This window comes from Chanos chanos, chromosome 10 (genome assembly GCF_902362185.1).
Source record: "Chanos chanos chromosome 10, fChaCha1.1, whole genome shotgun sequence".
NCBI lineage: Eukaryota > Metazoa > Chordata > Actinopteri > Gonorynchiformes > Chanidae > Chanos > Chanos chanos.
In genome coordinates, this window is record NC_044504.1 from 19,500,821 (window position 1) to 19,518,529 (window position 17,709).

The 17,709-nt window shown below is 39.1% G+C and overlaps 1 protein-coding gene across 1 annotated transcript; it reads left to right on the plus strand.

Moving 5' to 3' along the window:
* Positions 1 to 208: 208 nt before the first annotated feature.
* On the plus strand, positions 209 to 14,426 carry acss1 (acyl-CoA synthetase short chain family member 1). Its single transcript, XM_030787446.1, has 14 exons — positions 209 to 569; positions 844 to 940; positions 2,029 to 2,228; positions 4,240 to 4,415; positions 4,683 to 4,835; positions 6,019 to 6,166; positions 7,379 to 7,516; positions 8,173 to 8,265; positions 9,240 to 9,352; positions 11,401 to 11,527; positions 12,537 to 12,664; positions 12,761 to 12,824; positions 13,771 to 13,892; positions 14,253 to 14,426. The coding sequence occupies exons 1-14, from the start codon at positions 209 to 211 to the stop codon at positions 14,424 to 14,426; spliced, it is 2,094 nt and encodes a 697-aa protein (XP_030643306.1).
* Positions 14,427 to 17,709: the final 3,283 nt, after the last annotated feature.

Consider the following 17,709-nt stretch of genomic DNA (forward strand, 5'->3'; position numbering starts at 1 on the left):
TGTAGCGCATTGGATGGACTGTCAAACTACGAAAAACAGCTGTTGCGCAAAATGTGAAGCAAGACCCACTTACACATCACTAGCGAAGACAAATGACGAACTTTTGTCTGAGTCACTTTTATCCTCAGTTTGTTCCCACCCTCTGCCTGTACCACCTGGGGAAACTTGAGAGTAGGCGAATGTATTGCAGATTGTATGGGGACTCAACATGGCTGCGCGTCGAAATAAATGTTTGCTGAATTTGTTGAGCAGAGGGACGATATCCTTTCGACATGACAAAATCCAGCAAAAGAACCTCTTGTACACTCAACAGAAAAGCGCTCAGTGTAGACGCACAGCAGCCAGCATCAGTACGGCGAAAACAGTTTTAACGCCTCACTTGAGCTCTCATCTCGCTGGACGGTCTTACAAAGACTTGTATGATACATCAGTGAATGATCCCGACACATTTTGGGGCTCGATAGCGAAAGAAAGGTTGACGTGGACCCGACAATTTGATCAAGTGAAGGACTGTAATCTTTCAAGCGGAAAAATTAACTGGTTCCTCGGAGGACAGCTAAATGTGTCTGGTAAAAAAGTTATACACTATTCAGTCGACTGGAGTTCTACGTTAGTTACGTAACTTACATTTGAAACAACCTCGCCTTGCAAACCCCATTTACAATAGTTAGTGTCTCTGAAGTATTTTCTTTGTGCTTTTTACAAGGGGAATATTAATAATAGTCTATCCCTTATTGCGTATTTGAGTGAGCTGTTTAACATTGACATAAGACTCTTTTTGAAGATGTGCACTGTGGCAAACAATAGCTTAATGCTAAAATATAGTCTTGATGTAATTAACAGTTAACTGTTTGGATGTCCACGTCGCGAGGCACCCGGAGAGAGTTGCTCTAATTTGGGAGCGGGATGAACCTGCCACAGAAGTGAAGGTCACCTACAGGTATGTGCATGCAAAACCTTATGCAGTTTCATTACCTCTGTCATCTATGAAACGTGGAGTGTCTAGTCTATCAAATAAAATCGCGTGTAATCATGCTCGTAGCAGCGTTTGCAAAGCATATGGTTTAAGTTGACACATTTAGATAAACTTAAAAAAGTGAGGAATTCAGTTGTCCTTTATAGTTGGCTGTGTACTGTTAAGTTTATGAGGAGAGCAGATGTTTTGACTTGACATGTTACAAAGTTACACTGTTCATATGGCCTAAACAATGTGCAACTCAAAAGAGGTGTGGTGGCCATTTGACGAAAACATTAATATGCAGTGTGGCTGCTTTGTGTGTTTGTAAGTCTGTATCTGTTTAGTCAGTTTTGTGCTTTGAATCATACATTGTTATGGTTGTTACAGTTCCATTGTTAAAGAGAGAACACCTAAGGTCTGGTGTCTTTTGCTGAGAAAGGTGCTTACGCTTTACAGCAAGTCACCAAAACTGCTCATTAACTTTTGATGGTGGGAGCTGTAAGATACTTCCTGAAGCGTACTGTGTAAACAGGAAAAGATGTGCTGTCGCTTTAAAGAAGTGAGAAACCGAAAGCTCTCCCTGGTGTCTGCAGTGGTTCTGCACTGGGCTTCAGCTACATTTTTAATTGTATCAAGACTATACAGTTGGTCTATTGTTAATGTTTGTGTCAGGGGTTTTCAGTGTCAGTTACTTTCTCTCACACCCAAAACTGTGCAAAAGCGTCTGTGTAATGTCAATAGAAACCTCACAGACTTCCAAATCTGTGTCACAAATGTACTCTGATGGGCTGACTTTAACATCTGTGAACATTGTATCTCAGTCTTACATGATACCATAAATAGTATTAACACCCATATTTGCAGGGAAACAGACAACATATGTACATACATGTGTCCAGGAGAAATTATTTCCATATGCATGGTTCTTGATGTAGACCAATTATTCTTATTACTAATATTCTTACAGAGTTCCTTTTGTCTTTCAGAACAGTCTGTGAGTGTTTTAAATATGTAAGATCATATGAGGATCTATCACATATAAGAACCTGATCAATCAAACTGGTCTTTAGGGAGCTGCTTGAGACTACTTGTCGCCTTGCCAATACCTTGAAGAGCCATGGCATTCAGAAGGGCGATAGAGTGGCCATCTACATGCCAGTTTCACCCATTGCGGTGGCTGCTATGCTGGCGTGTGCCCGCATTGGTGCTGTGCACACAGTCGTCTTTGCTGGCTTCAGCTCTGAGGCTTTGGCAGGGAGGATCCAAGATGGTGAGTTAAGAGTTACCCTACAGAACTTGCAAGTAAATTTGGTACTGCTGAGTAATATTGGCTGATTTGGGTGAGCATATTTACAGTAACATTTTCAGTTGTAGTATGAGTGAGTGTAGACATTAATATAGTCATTAGTTTGTTCATTAATGCATTTGCCTAGTATGACTCAGCTCATGTATTTGCCTGCAGTAAATAAACTGACCATGGGATAAAAGTTGTTACACTACTTTTGAGACCACTAGACAATGATGTAGATTTAAAAAACCCACTAAAACAAGTTATACAAGGGTTGGTACATCCCAGAAATATGTTAAAAAGTTTTTCTCCTTGCTTGGAAGAAAGATCGGCATTGAAGTAGAAGAGCCCTCTCTGTTTTTCTCTGAATATGGTCACTGTTACGAAACAACGCAGTGTCTAGATTACATCACAACTTCCCAGAAGTGAGTTGGCCTAAGTGTAGGACAGTACTCCTCTGATCATATATTTCAAAATGATTTTTCTGGTCTTGATCTGCAATTCCTCCCTAACATATGGTGATATTATGACTACTTGTGTCGTGTTGTGTAGACAGTTTAGATTTGATCAGTAGGAACATTGAAAAATAAGACCTTCCCCAATTTTTCTGTATTACTCTGAACAGGAGAGTTTTAAATTTTACTGGGGAAATCTTAAGGGGACAAAGGTGTAAATAAACTAAAAGGAAAGCAGCGCAGGGAAATGGGCCTTCTTTTTACATCTGCCTCTAGAATTTCTGTGTGTAGACTGGTGCTTCTAGGTACTCAAAGTTCTGAGGAATAATAAAGGAAGAAATGGAACCATTACGTTTTTTAAACATTACATTTTTATGAATGTTTTGGGAATTGTCTTTGGAACTGGCTTGAGACTACCAGAACTGCTTCCTTCCTCCTGCTCCAATCGCTTTCCATGTAATGTCCAACTACTCCACCCCCTTGGCCCCACCACATAATGGCTTTGGGTATTTCCAGGATTTTCACGTGCCCCTTGATTTTCCAGTGTGTTGATATTTTGTACACACTGACTTCTGCTGAACCGTAAACATTGTACTTAGAGTTCTTATCCAAACAGCGGAGAAGAAGCTGTAATAGAGCCACTGTAGTATCATTTGACCTTCAGACCAAATTTTACCAGGCCTGATAAAATGAAATATGTAAATTATAAGACAGAAATTTTATCCTGATGAAGTAAAATATTAAGTATTAAATGGTAGGTGTGCCTGATTCAAACATTATAGAGAGGAATCATGTATTGTGTTGCAAAATTCTCGGTGACAGCTCTGCTGGAGAAATTCTGTGGTCTTCCTTTGTGATTACGTAAAACTGTGCTTTCCATGACTCCTGTCTGGAACCAAACAGAACAGATGTTGCACATTAAACAGCACATGCTATTTGTATTTGGCATAATACAGTATGATAAGAACCAGTGCACTGAAGAAGATCAAAAAGAACTGAGCAAAAAAGGAACTGCAGAGGATAAAGGAAGTAGAAGTATTAAAGGCACAGTAAGCAAAATACTGAACCGTAAAAACACTACTTTGCTGACAAGGAAGTGGAGCAGTTTTTTTGCTATTCACAGGTTTTTTTATGCTCAAAGAAATAGCAATATTTTTAAAAAATGGCTTAATTGTTTTTTTTGCCGAGTATCAGTAATGAATGTAGTAAATAGTGAAATGCTCTTTTAAGTGGTTTGAAAGACAGTAGCTGTTATCTGTCAGAAAAAATAGCCATATTAACCCATATAAAACATATCTCCTTTTGTCTAAATGATGCATTTTAAATCATACTCTAAAACATAATGTAATGTATCAACAGGCAGATTCCTCTTTGGCTGAGGTCCATGTGAAACAGTGTTAAATTTAGCATACACTGTCACACTGTGCACATGTGCCAAACAATTCAGAGTGTTTCAGCTATGCTGAAATGTGTCTCTGGATGATATGTTCTCTCTGTCTGTGGTCTTCCCCGTTTAAATCTTTCACCTTGTTCTGCAGCTCAATGCAAGGCTGTAATTACATGCAACCAGGGTGTGAGAGGCGGTCGGCTCATTAATCTGAAGTCTACAGTGGACACGGCAGTGCAGAGTTGTCCATCTGTTCAGCATGTGTTTGTCGCACAGAGGACCAATAACAGTGTGCCAATGGGCAAACATGACATTCCACTTGAAGAGGTGATTCTATGACTCCAGTTCAAGCTTCTTAGAAACTGGTTACACTAGTATGTTTCAGTTGCATTTATTTATAATAAGAATGTCAAAAGTCATTTTTACTCTTTTACATTTTTACATTCTTACTTTACATTCGTACAGTCACTCAATACAAACACTGAGTCTTGCAATCAGTGTATGTATCAAGGTCTCTATTGTTGAAACAGTTATATTTACCAGAGCTCCATTCAGTTAAACCCTCCTGTCTCTCTCTCTCTTTCTCTGGCGTAGGCTATGGAAAAGGAAAGTGCAGAGTGTGCCCCAGAGCCTATGGGTAGTGAGGAGATGTTGTTTTTGCTCTACACGTCTGGTAGTACAGGCAAACCCAAAGGCGTCGTCCACACCCAGGCTGGATACCTGCTGTATGCATCCCTCACACACCAGGTACTGCTGGCTTACTCTCAGACTCTCTCTGCTTACTCAGTATCATGGATTGTTGATATTGGGTATCAAACATAACAAAATAAACCACTTTGGCTGTGGTTGAAGTTCTGGACAAAAACAATTATCTGTTCCCTGTATCAGGGGGCTTTAGGTTAATACAGATCTGGCCTCAGTTTGGAAAACCCCAAAGTGTACAGTAATCTGATTAAGGCATGGAACGATTCGAAAATTGCTCTTATAGCAGAGATGTGTAATTGGTGTCATGGAAGTATAAAATTACCTTGAGCATATGCTGACAAGGTGGGTGAATAACTTAGATTATACAGTAAAAGATTAGAGTGCACAATCACGACCTATTGATCTATGCAGTTGCCGTGGAAAAGAAAGCCCTGAAACGTTCCCTGCTGTACACTAGCAATGTCTGATCAATTATGATGTAACTGCCTAGGCAACCACAGCCAGATTGATTTCTGGCTTAAAAGGGAAGCATCCCATAGTCAGTACAAACCTGTTTGTGTCGGGCACATGTTGTCCTTGGCTGTTATTTCAGGGCAGATGGAGAGTTTGGGCATGGGTTTGGTGAGGACAAGGCAACAATGATGGTAACAATCAATGGTAAAATATGGCTTTGAGTTTGTATGAGATAGAGAGCTAATTTTTAAGCAGCTTAGCAGTTCAGAGATGCCTAAACAGATGCTGGCTTGGTTCCCCATCGGCGCTCTGCTTGTTTGGAATCAAATAACAAACAAAGCTGCTTTAATTCAACACACCGCCCCCCTGAAAACACTCTGGGCTTCCTGGTCCAGTGCCAGAGAGACCTGTAGCTTATTTTAACACACAGCGTAACAGTTTCGCTCCGTGTGGAACATGAAGGCATTATGGTAGTATAATGTTGGTTCAAAATGTGGCTGGAGGAAAGCGAGAGAGAAAGAAAGGTAATTAATTATTGAATTTCCTGGGCATAGCATACAATTGTAAAAAGTTTTTGGTTTTGTTTCTGTATTTCATAGTGTGGTCAAGGTTACATATCAGTAGTCTCTAATCTGTCTGTCTCCTGAGTTTTATTTGAGAAACTGACTTACAACTTTTTGTGTTTACTTTGAATAACTTTGAAATTCTGTGAAACCTGTTATTCATTCCCTTGCACAACCTTTCTCCTCTCTCTCCCATTCTTTTCTTTCAGTATGTGTTTGACTACAGAGCAGGAGACGTATTTGGCTGTGTGGCTGATATCGGCTGGATAACTGGACACAGTTACGTAGTTTATGGCCCTCTGGCCAATGGAGCAACCACGGTGCTGTTTGAGAGCATGCCTGTATACCCTGACCCAGGTGAGATATTGCTGTAGAGGAGAAAAAGACTAGAACGCCCAATAAAAAGGTTTTACAATTCATACCTGAGTCTTAAAACCCTGCTCAGTACAGACCATTTGATAACACAAAGTTAGCAGCCTTTGCCAATGTGTTCCTTTAAATTTAATAAATGTGTTCCTCATTTATAACACAGTAACATAGAGTTATACTTTATTTATTGTATTAAATATTTATTTAACCAGGGAAGACTCAAAGCAAACCACTTTCTCTTTTACAAGGACGTCCTGTCAGAGAGAGGATGTGGGGGTACTGACAGGGCACTGTTTTATAAATTATCCAGAAAAGCTTATTCGGTTAAATGTCTTTTGGGGAGATTTTGACTAGGAAATGAAGAGCATCAGAGCATTAGCATTAGAAATGAAAGGCATTACAGCATTAGTATTTTGCTGTAGTTGCTGGAGGTCATTGAATGTCTCTTGCCTTATCCAGCTGGAGATATTATATACCCCTTTATCAGTTTGCTGGATCCCCATCTTATCCAATGCTGATAGCTGTAAACCTTGATGTTCTGTTGGTCTCTGGTCAGCTGAGTAAATATGCTTGTAATAGCAGTGTTTCAGAAGTGTGTATGAAGCACTTTTTAATCTCTGTTTGAGGTACAGTTTAAGTTTTGATTCAGCTCAATAGCGTTACGTCACAGCAGGATATAGCTGTGTATTAAAGCGAATGTCAATTGTGACTCAACCAAAGGAAATAAAAAAAATGCTTAAACTACACCAAGTATTATCAAAGTTGTTAAAAGTTGTGATCACAATATCTGTTGACATATTAACTTAGATTATTAATGTAATCAGGTTTTATTAGCATAATGAAACAGGGAATGTTCCACTGGGTGGAAGAGTTTCCACTCCTTTGTCCTGCCACAAATTCATGAAATTTCTTTTGAGTGGAGCAGTATAGCAGAACACCACTCATTGTCTGTCAAAAACTGAACTCAAACTGAACTTGGTACACCTATCCTAAGACAGGATGGGTTGCATGTCTCCAGAAAATGTCTAGGACCTTTTCTAATTTAATTTTCGTCATGGTAGATTTTAAGGACTTGTTTAAAGTGAAAAACCTAAAGTACATGGTTTATCACTGTTGCTGCTGACATCAAAATAAAACAAATTCAACATTCAGCATCTTTTTATCATTACCATTTGTTTGTGTGTGTTTGTGTCTGTGCAGGCCGGTACTGGGAAACAGTAGAGAGACTGAGGATAAACCAGTTCTATGGGGCACCAACTGCCATCCGCCTGTTACTAAAATATGATGAAAACTGGGTAAAGAAATATGACAGGTCTTCCCTCAAGACCTTGGGCTCAGGTACCAAAGTTATCCAGTTTGTACCAGTTAAACAAAATGTGGAGTTCCATAAAACAGAATTTTACCAAGACTGTCAAGCTGTAAGAGTACTCACTGAAGCTATCGTTTTCTGCCCTGTTTTTTATTCTCAGTTGAATTTGTTCCTGGCTGCTGGAGCTTGGATTTAAATTGAATGAAAGCCACACTTGTGTGTAGTTATTCAGTCAGATGATGAGAGCCCATTGAGTCCACCTTTGTGTGGCAACTGAGAAACTTTTAAGGGCTTTTAATGAGGCTGAACCTCAGAGATTAGGGTGTAAAAACAAAACAAATCAAAAGCAGTGAAAAGCCTGACCTTATGCCAGGGCAACTGGGACTCTCAATTAGCAATGCCTTTGTAAGCCTCTAAACAGAGAGGAAGAAAGAAAGAGAGAGGGGGAGAGAGAGAGAGAGAGAGAGAGAGAGAGAGTGAAAGAAAGAGAGAGAGAGAAAGAGAGGCCTCATTGAGACAGCCCATGAGTGCCCATCACCCTCTTCCAAAATATAGTGTGTCAGTATCTGACTAAATGTATTCAAGCAGTATTGTATTTTTTTTAAACCCTATGATTTGCTCACTGTTTGTGTCTAAATTGAGGTAATATGCACTTACAGTACTCTGTGTGGTTTTGGCTTTACAGTGGGAGAGCCCATCAATCATGAGGCGTGGGAGTGGTTTCACAATGTCGTGGGAGATGGGCGGTGCCCTCTGGTGGATACTTGGTGGCAAACAGGTAAAGAACATGTTCTTTTGAAACACTTTCATCGGCACCGATCATAATCCCTAGATAAGTGGGACTTGAGAAATGCATCAGATACAATTTATCTTGAAAGAGTATGACTACCTTAAGACTTGAATCTGATTTTCAAACTATTAATGGTATTTGCTAAACTGTTGAATTATACCATGTGTTCAGTGAAATAACAGAAAAACAAATTTGTTCTGAGTAAAACCATACAAGCAAATGAGATAATACATGCCTTAGTAGTTGGTGTGTTACTGTAAAATCACAAAAACAAGCACACAAACAAACAAGTTGATTACTCCAAGTAAACACCAGTCTAAACAAACATCACATAAAAGGACATATGTGGGAAAACGTGGCATTTTCATGCCTCTGCCTTTTAGACCTTGTTATAGTTGCTTTGTCAGATGATCTGTGCAATAATTCTGTCTGATTCTCTGTTTATCAGTGGATTAGCTCTAATTTGAGATTAGTACTCAGAACATCTGCATCCTCTAGTGCAAATAAATTAAAATAATCCCGGCACCCAACACTCCTGCTGGGCGTAGACTCTTGAAGATGGTTTGGGCATTAGGGAATTTGGATTTGGGTGGCCTAATTCCTCAGTAAAAACACTTTCTGGGGGTTTCTCCTTCAGCATATGCTCAAAGGAGTCAGGGTGGGGGAGGGGCATGATGGTTGACACGCTTGTGATTTGAGAATCAACCTGATATGTAGGGACCAGCATTTTCTGACTGCTCACAACAGTGTTTGATTTGCATCACTTACATTTAGGGCATTTTGACGACAAAACAAGTGCTCTTGTTTAGTTTTTTCATATTTTTTTGTTCTTTTGTATTTATTAGGAAAGCATTGTTGTCAGTGGAAAAGACTTTATTCTGGTAGAATCTAAATTAATTTTGTTTGATCGTTTTACTGAAATACTCATCACATTTTATTTATCTTCATATTCATATTCACAGAGACCGGGGGTGTGTGCATTGCCCCTCGTCCAGCCGAGGAGGGGGCGGAAATTCGGCCTGCCATGGCCATGAGACCCTTCTTTGGTATCCAGCCTGCTTTACTGGGGGAGAAGGTAACTTTCCAAATCCCCCTCTCCAAGCACCAGTATCTCACTAAATACTGACCCAATGAATTACTGACAGCCACTGGATGGTCATTATGTCACCTGTACATATAAAATAGGTTCTGGTGATCCCTTAAATCAGATTGGGTAGAAACATAATCTAGAGACTTATGAGCACAGTAGTTTTCACATTCAAGTAAAAAGAGAGATGCCAAGGTGAGGTGAAACTGTTTTGCAGTGTTTTCACGTTATGAAAACGTATCTCTCCGCCTGAGATGAAGCCAATGATTTGTCATCCCTCACCTGTGTTTGGACTGTGCCAAAGAGCACAGATTATCTTTGATATCTTGATTGGGCCATGAACTATTAACCTAGAGTTCTTATGGGGTCTTTACGGATAAAGGGGCAAGGGTGCTAAATTGGTTTAACACTGTATGTGTTTAGAGGGTAGGTGGGTGGTAAGGGAATCAAGGAGACTTTATTAAACTAGGACAGATAATCAGTTGCCGAGAGGAATGCCATCCATATGTCAGCTCGTGCCAACTGTCAAAGGCCCCCCTGTCGTTGAGTCTGACCTTGTCTTTGGCTGGGAGGAGATTAGTGTACAATGAGGCACTGGATCAGACGTCTCATCCCTCAGTTTGTGATTACTCACGCAGCTCACTGCTGGAGATGAAAGAAATGAAATTTTCCTGTTAAAATTTTTAAGTAGCTTTGTCCAAAACCCTGACGTTGATTTTAAATTAAATGCTCACCTGGTGGTATTAAGATTTTTTTAGTAGTCCGTGTGGCCCATTTATTTATTTATATGAACAGACATGGCTCTTATCTCCATTATAGAATATGCATAGTTTGAATGAGGTTAGAAGTTGGTTTCTCACTGTCCAGTTAGTTAGTGAATCTATGTTCTTTATTTCTTAAATGTTTAACATTTTTATCTTAAAAGCAGCAGTGCTCTGGTTTGCTTTTGCTGCAAAACTCTGTTGCAAAAAGTGGTATTTGTCACTGACTGTAGGTGTAGAATTACAGACTTTTTTGTGACACGTAATGATAACACTGTTTATGACTGTCAAACAGTACTCTTGTCCTGAGTGACTCTGGGTTTCATGAGGTCACCAGGTCATTAGATACAGGGCAATGCCTTGTCGCTGTTTATCAAGACAATAATTCCTTGAACATCTGAGAGGTACCTACAGACTAATCTCATTGATTGAGTTTAAGGTGGTATGTTGTGCAAACCTTCCCTGTGAGTTGGACCTAGTTTATGTGAATGAAAGTCTTCTATAGTGAGCACCCACCATTTATCAGAAGGAAGTTTCTTGTTCATAACCATAGTACTTTGAACCCTTACTTCGGCCATTAAACGCCATAAAAGCTGTTAAACGTCACAAAAATGCAATTTGGACTCTGTCCAGTTCATCCAAGAAAATCTTTACAACCCCCCCCTCCCTGAACCGATCAACTGTGTTACTAAATACATGAACCACCAGCAGTAGCAGAGAGAAATATGGGAATTCAGGCGAAGAGTTCAGTGTGTTCTGTCAGAGCGTAGTCAGTCTTAATCTCAGCTTCTTGGAAGTACCATTCAATTCACAGTTTGTTTGTTTTTTCAGGCTTGACCTGAATTGACCCCAAACTGAATCTCCCCATCCCCCCAGTGTCCTCAGCTATGTGGTTAAAACTAGCCTGACCTCTGCTTAACAGATTTAGCAGGCTTTTGAGAGTGAGGTGACTACTCAGCCCAATCCTTGGGCCCCTTTCTCCTGTCAGCTTTCTCAGCTCTTTGGAATAATTTTTGTGAATATCTCCAACATGGTTCTTTACACTAGTTTTATACTGTTTAATGTATATGTGGGAAACAGTTAGTTTAGCTAAGACAAGGCGCTCAGGTATTCCTTACATGCTCATAATGATCTGAATTTTCTTTCTCATGTCTTCAATGACACTACATTTCACTTATTTCACTTACTACACTTAAAGAAGAGTTGCCACTTAAGAATGAATAAACTAAGCAACTTCTTTGGCAGCTTTATAAACCTTGCCTTTGCTGCCAACAGGGGCAGATCATAACTGGAAACGATGCAAGTGGAGCTCTGTGTATCAGTCAGCCGTGGCCTGGCATGGCCAGGACTATATTTGGAGATCATGAGAGATTTGTGGATGCATACTTCAAACCTTATCCTGGTGAGCCCTGGAATGTTTTTGGTTTCACTCTCTCTCTTTTTCTGGTAGTTAGAATAGTTCTTGTTGAGTTCTCTCTAAAAACTCACAACAGCAGCTAACATAGAGGTGCAGTTAGTAAGATGATCAACAGTAAACTATAGTCAGATGTTGTTTTTTTGTGTTTGAGCAATGCCAAGTGAAACGTGTGCAGAGGAATCTGCAGACTGTCTACAAATAAATGCTATAAATACTATGAGACCACTTATTTGCATCAAACTACAGGGCTTTTACTCTCTCCATGTAGTCCCACCCAGTCTCTGACCAAAGACATGGACTAAAGGAGAGTGCAAAGGTATTCCAAACCTTGATGCTGCTATTAACATTTAAAAGTAATTAACACCTGCTTTGTCTGTGTGTGACCTTATCTCAAAATTGTTAATAAATCTGCTGTAAAAATTAAGTAAATTAAATGAAGAAATGCAAAGTTTAATAGTACATGCAAAACCGCAAAATCCAGTGAAATGAGACTTTCACTTGAAGATGAGCTTCTATCACCCAAGAAATTCCATTGGTTGCTTTGACACTGAGTCAATAGAACTCTGTAATTATTTTAAGATAAAACAAAAGATACCAAATAAAGACAAAAGACTAAAATATTTACCGGTATGTGTGAACAGCACATGACATTCACAAGCTTCAGGGGTAAACAGAACACACTAAAACAATACATTCTGCCCCCTGATGGTTAAATGTGTGACAAACTCTTCCCTCATGCATCTCTGTCTCTCCATGTGACTCACTGTCTGAATATACTGTACACGCATTGTTTTTTATTCGTGGTAAAGAATCAAATTCTGCATATCAAATAATAGTGGCTGTTAACAATCAGGTACTTCATCTTTTTTGCTGGAATAATACTGTATGATGCGCATTTCATTATACTGTGTCATCAAAGTTTAATGTTTTAATTCTATTTTGATTGCAGGAATTAATGCATTGTGAGTAGTTAACACACATCCTTGCTTTCTAGGTTATTATTTCACTGGGGATGGGGCGTACCGTTCTCCTGAGGGTTATTACCAGATTACTGGCAGGATGGATGATGTCATCAATATCAGCGGGCACCGTCTGGGCACTGCTGAGATTGAGGATGCCCTGGTTCGTATCACACATGTGTATACATGGATGCATAGCTAAGTATTGACACTGCATTGTGAATTTGTGTATTTTTACTGCTTGTCCTCTCAACTGCAGGATGAACATCCAAGTGTTCCAGAAACTGCTGTGATTGGCATTCCACATGATATCAAAGGGGAGGGTAAGAACAAACATATACTCACCTCTCTCTGTCCATCTGCATGTCTAGTCTAGTTGTCTACTTGTCTTATCTCTTGTATCTGATTATTTATGAAGTATGTATTTATATCGCTTTTGCTTTATTTCTTTGTGAGAAAAGACTAGATTCACTATGCCTGAATCTGGATGACTGTCAATAAAAATCAAATGGATGCCTCTTTTTCCATATGTAGCAGATAATAAGCTCATACTAATCAGTATCAGTGAAGGAGCTGTGAGTTGTTTCTGCATTAGCATTGTTACTGTAACTCAGAACATGAATGGGAAAAAGACACTCTGTTATGTTGCATTACAAATTAAACTTGTCATTTGGCTTCGTTTTTAACATCTTTACTCTGATGACATAACATTATTGTCACAATAAAACAGGTTTTAGATGGCCTTTCGGCCTTGGGTTTATGCACCTGGATCATAATCTCTGAGTCTTTTTAGCGCTCAGTCTTTGCCCTAACTACGTTCGTGACCTTCTTCCTAAACGGGGGCAATAGTTTTCCCAAGAATGTTTTATTTGACTGAGTTAATGATTCATTTCACAAAGAAATGATCTGGATGCTTTTTCCACAAATAATTTACGCATGATAAAGAGGCTGGCAGGATAAGAAGAAGACGTAAATAGCCTTAGACTGAAATTATCCAACACAGTGGCCAACTTTGGTCAAACAGCACCACCGTGTGACAGTAGTGTGAATAACAGAACAAAATCGCTCTGAAGTCACAGGGACAGGGGATTTTTTATTATTTACTTAAAACTGACTATGATCAACTTGCACAACAAGAAAGCAAGCATCTTTTCAAGTTATTAGGTGCACAAGTAATATGCTTAAAGGGTACTTATTTGATTATTTTGTTGTTTTGTTTTCATTCTGAAGCTTCTATTGTTAATTTTTATTGTATCTTTTCCTCAACAGTTCCATTTGCCTTTGTGGTTTTGAAAGACAGTGGTGCTGAGAAGCAGCAAGTCATTCTTGAAGAGCTGCAAAAGCTAGTGGCTTCAAAGATAGCCAAATATGCTGTTCCTGATCACTTCTTGGTAAGACGCTGAAGGATTAATTGGGACAGTGATATTGCAGAGACAACTCTGGAATCCCAATTTAAAATGAAAATAGTGGAGTTATTGTTCTCCTCTGAATGACAGAATGTGCTTACGTATTTGTGGCTGTTTAAATATTCATTTTCATTTTTGCATTTGTGAATATCTGATCTGCATAATTGCCAGTGTGATTACCTGAGGTAAAATTGACTCACTAAAAACATGAAAGATGAGTTAATAACCTTATTCTGGGGAAAAGATGAACAGATGAAACAGGTGTTGCTGTTAAGATTGTAGTTTTCTTCGAGTGTTAGTGTGTGAACTGGAGCACCTAAGTTTTGTTTCTCTTCTTTCTCTGAGATTGTAAAGCGACTACCCAAGACAAGGTCAGGAAAGATCATGAGACGTATCCTGCGCAAAATTGCAATGGAGCAGACAGAGAACCTGGGAGATGTGTCCACTCTGGATGACCCCAGTGTCGTCACAGAGGTCATTCAGGCCTACAAACAACAGAAGGTCCAGGCATCAAAGTAAAAGACTGTGATGGTAGAGGGAAGAAGTGCCCAGTGGTCACATGACCAGGATCAGGCTGAAGTGTACTTACCCTCTGTATACTGAGATTTTGACTGTAATAATTTTGTAACATAATGTGTTCAGTTTGACCACTCTTAAGAACCTTTTGTTTTTATAAGGGAGAAAATTCCGTTAATATGCTACAATATGAGATATGCTTATCTTAACAAATGACTTTACCTTGATCTGTGCCCTTGGAGGACCTGCTTTATGAATCTTGCCTTCAAAAATCAGTAAATGTCTACCAGGGAAGTGTTAGCAAAAGATGTTAATTGTTAGCTATCACTGCCACACTCGGCAGTAAACTGAAGTTCTCTCTCTCTCTGATGAGATTTCAATCTGTTATGCACATTACAATGGTCATTATGATGTGTAATGAATCACAAACATATGGAAGGTTTCTGTATTTACAATAGTACATGCCATTTGTTAACATGGTGACCATTGTTTAGCTGTCTAATGACGATCCACTTTATATGAGAAGTGCCATTTATCTTTGAGCAGATTTATTTTTTGCTAAAGAAAAAAACCAGTTTGTTCAAGCATTGATTGGAACACCTGTGTGAAATGATAAGTAGGTGTTGAGAAGTGTTTGAACATGCTGACATTTAATGTGAAAGAAAAATTTGTCAGTATTCAAATATTTTTTTCAGTTTTAGAGCCATTTGTGCCCGTATGTACTCAGTATGACAGACTACATGTAAGTTATACAAATGCCATTATTATTGCACAGAGAGGTGAAGACTAGAAAATGTAGCCATAAACTAATTTTGAATAAAAGTGCAATCTAATTTTAATTAGCAAAGCTAATCTGCTGTGAACAGTGTAATTGTCCTATACAAATCAGTTTACTTCTTGACAAACTGCTATACTTACATGTTTATATGAATCCATATTCTCATGTGCACCTGTGCAACTGAAATGATTTGAATAAAAACACAAATGTATATATATATGGATGTTTCAATTTCCTGGGGGGCGGGCAGTAAATGAATATATAAGTAAAACCACATATCTCTGATTTTAAATCAGATGTGTAATAGATATATTAATATGTAATATCAAATGTATCCAACATGCCAAGAATATATGTTACATACTTGATTGTGATAATATGCTTAAAAATAACCCTTGTGAGTATTTCAAGTGTTGTAAAGACGGGGTTTTGGTATTTTTAGATCCTGTCCTGTAGGCGGCGGTGTATGTGCCATTACCAAATCGTCGACCTCCCAAGGAACAAAAAAGCAGAAACGCTTCTGGTTATTTACGGAAGTATCAGGTGGCTTACAGATTGACTGAGCAAACTCCTGAATTTCTATCAAATTTCACGTTGTCACTTGGGCACCTGGAGAGAATGTCCAACAGTGAATCATTTCAGAGTCAGATTGCTTCAATTATGGAGATGCTCGTGCACTCGGCAGTTATAGAGATTAACACGTTTATCGGCGAGCGCACAGCTGCTCCAGATGGAGCATCATGTAACGACGATAATACAGTAAGTACCTAACGAGAGGTTGTTTTTCTGTGTTGGATTGATTATCAAGGGAAGTCGTTATATTTGGTGTATATTTTTAAACTCCATGATACCCGCGACAAAATCGTTTTGGAATTAACAGCATTCTGCAATGGAAAGGACTGCACTGTTATAAAACTTAGCCAATGATGTGACATAAAGAAAACTTGGAACGTATACAATAGTTCTTAAATTTTCAGTCCGTGAATCAACATACCTCAAGAATGAGAGATGCAGTGAAATTAAATAAACTGGTTAAATGCACAGTGAGAAAGGCTGAAGTCGATGAAAACTCGCTAATGTGACCATGTGTTTTTGAACAGCAACCACTGTCTTCAATTCTTGAGAGATTATCGAAGCAGGCTGCAGATAAGATTCTCATCCTTATGGAGGAGGGAACAGCATTGCTGAGTATGGAAATTACAGACTGTAAGAAAGAGATTCATACTCTAAGAAAAAGTTTGCTGCCAGTGGAGAATGACCAGATGACAATGAGACAAATATCAAAGAAAGGAAGACAAGAGAGCTCTGTGCAGAAGTTGTGCCTCTCTCAAGTAGAGGAACTCAGTGGAACACAGCCTGGTAGGAAGTCAAAGTTTTGCAGTGTTCACTTGAAGTTCTCATGTGTGTACCTTGATTGCTGTCTGTGTTCCATGTTACTGACAGTTGAGTGAACATTTTTTTACTGATCCCACTTGTCATTTGTACAGTTAAGGAGCCAATTGGCTGTGTATATGAAGAACATAAAGACAGGGACTTTGTTTCGATCTTTGAGGACTGGAACAGTAAGGTGAGCTTCCACTACAGTTATGGTAACTTATAATAAAGAATGTATGACCCTATAATTTTCCCAAGAATTACTTTTGTAGAAAAAGAAATTATATGGAATATTCTTTGATATTCTCTCTATGCACCTGTATTTATTCTTGAAGTTTGAAACATGAAATGGATCATGTTCTGATTTTCCCTGCTATTGATAGTGTGCAGATGTGAAGGAATCGACGTGTGAACTGATCACTGTGGGACAGGACCCTCCTCAGGCTTATGGTATTGTTTGTGGTACAACACTGAAACACTTGTCCAAACATAAACTTTACATGCAAACGAAAGAAGTTGTCAGTTGTGCTCTGTGACCTTAGAATGTTGGCTTTGTGTTGTTGAAATTTCTTCTGTTTCTTTTTCTAGGCACAAATTTTAGTTCTGATGTTGTTCATTTGGATTCTGTAGGACTGGACACAGTTAGTGAGGAGTGTGATGCACTCAACACCACTGCCCAAGAACAAGAGGAAGAGGCCTCAGAAGTCTCTACCACAGATTCAACCTCAGACACTGGAGTGAAGTCCAATGTCCAAACCCGGAGGAGATCCCGCTCAATTGCTATATCTTGGAACAAGAGAAAAGGAGCAGTAAAAGGCAAAAAACCCTTCATTTGCTCTGTCTGTGGGAAAAATTTTGGGCGACAAAGCAATCTAAAAGCGCACCAGTTGGTTCATTCTGGTGAAAAGCCATTTAAATGCTCCCAGTGTGGGAAAGGCTTCACAGCAAAATGTAGCCTCAATGTGCACCAGTTGGTCGTGCACAAGGGTGAAAAACGGTTTAAATGCACGTACTGTGGGAAGATTTTTGGCACCCTAAGCCATCTCAGAGAGCATCAGGTGGTTTACAAAGGACAGGTTATACCAAAATGTACTATATGTGGGAAGAGCTTCCCTGCAAAGTGTAGCCTTAAAT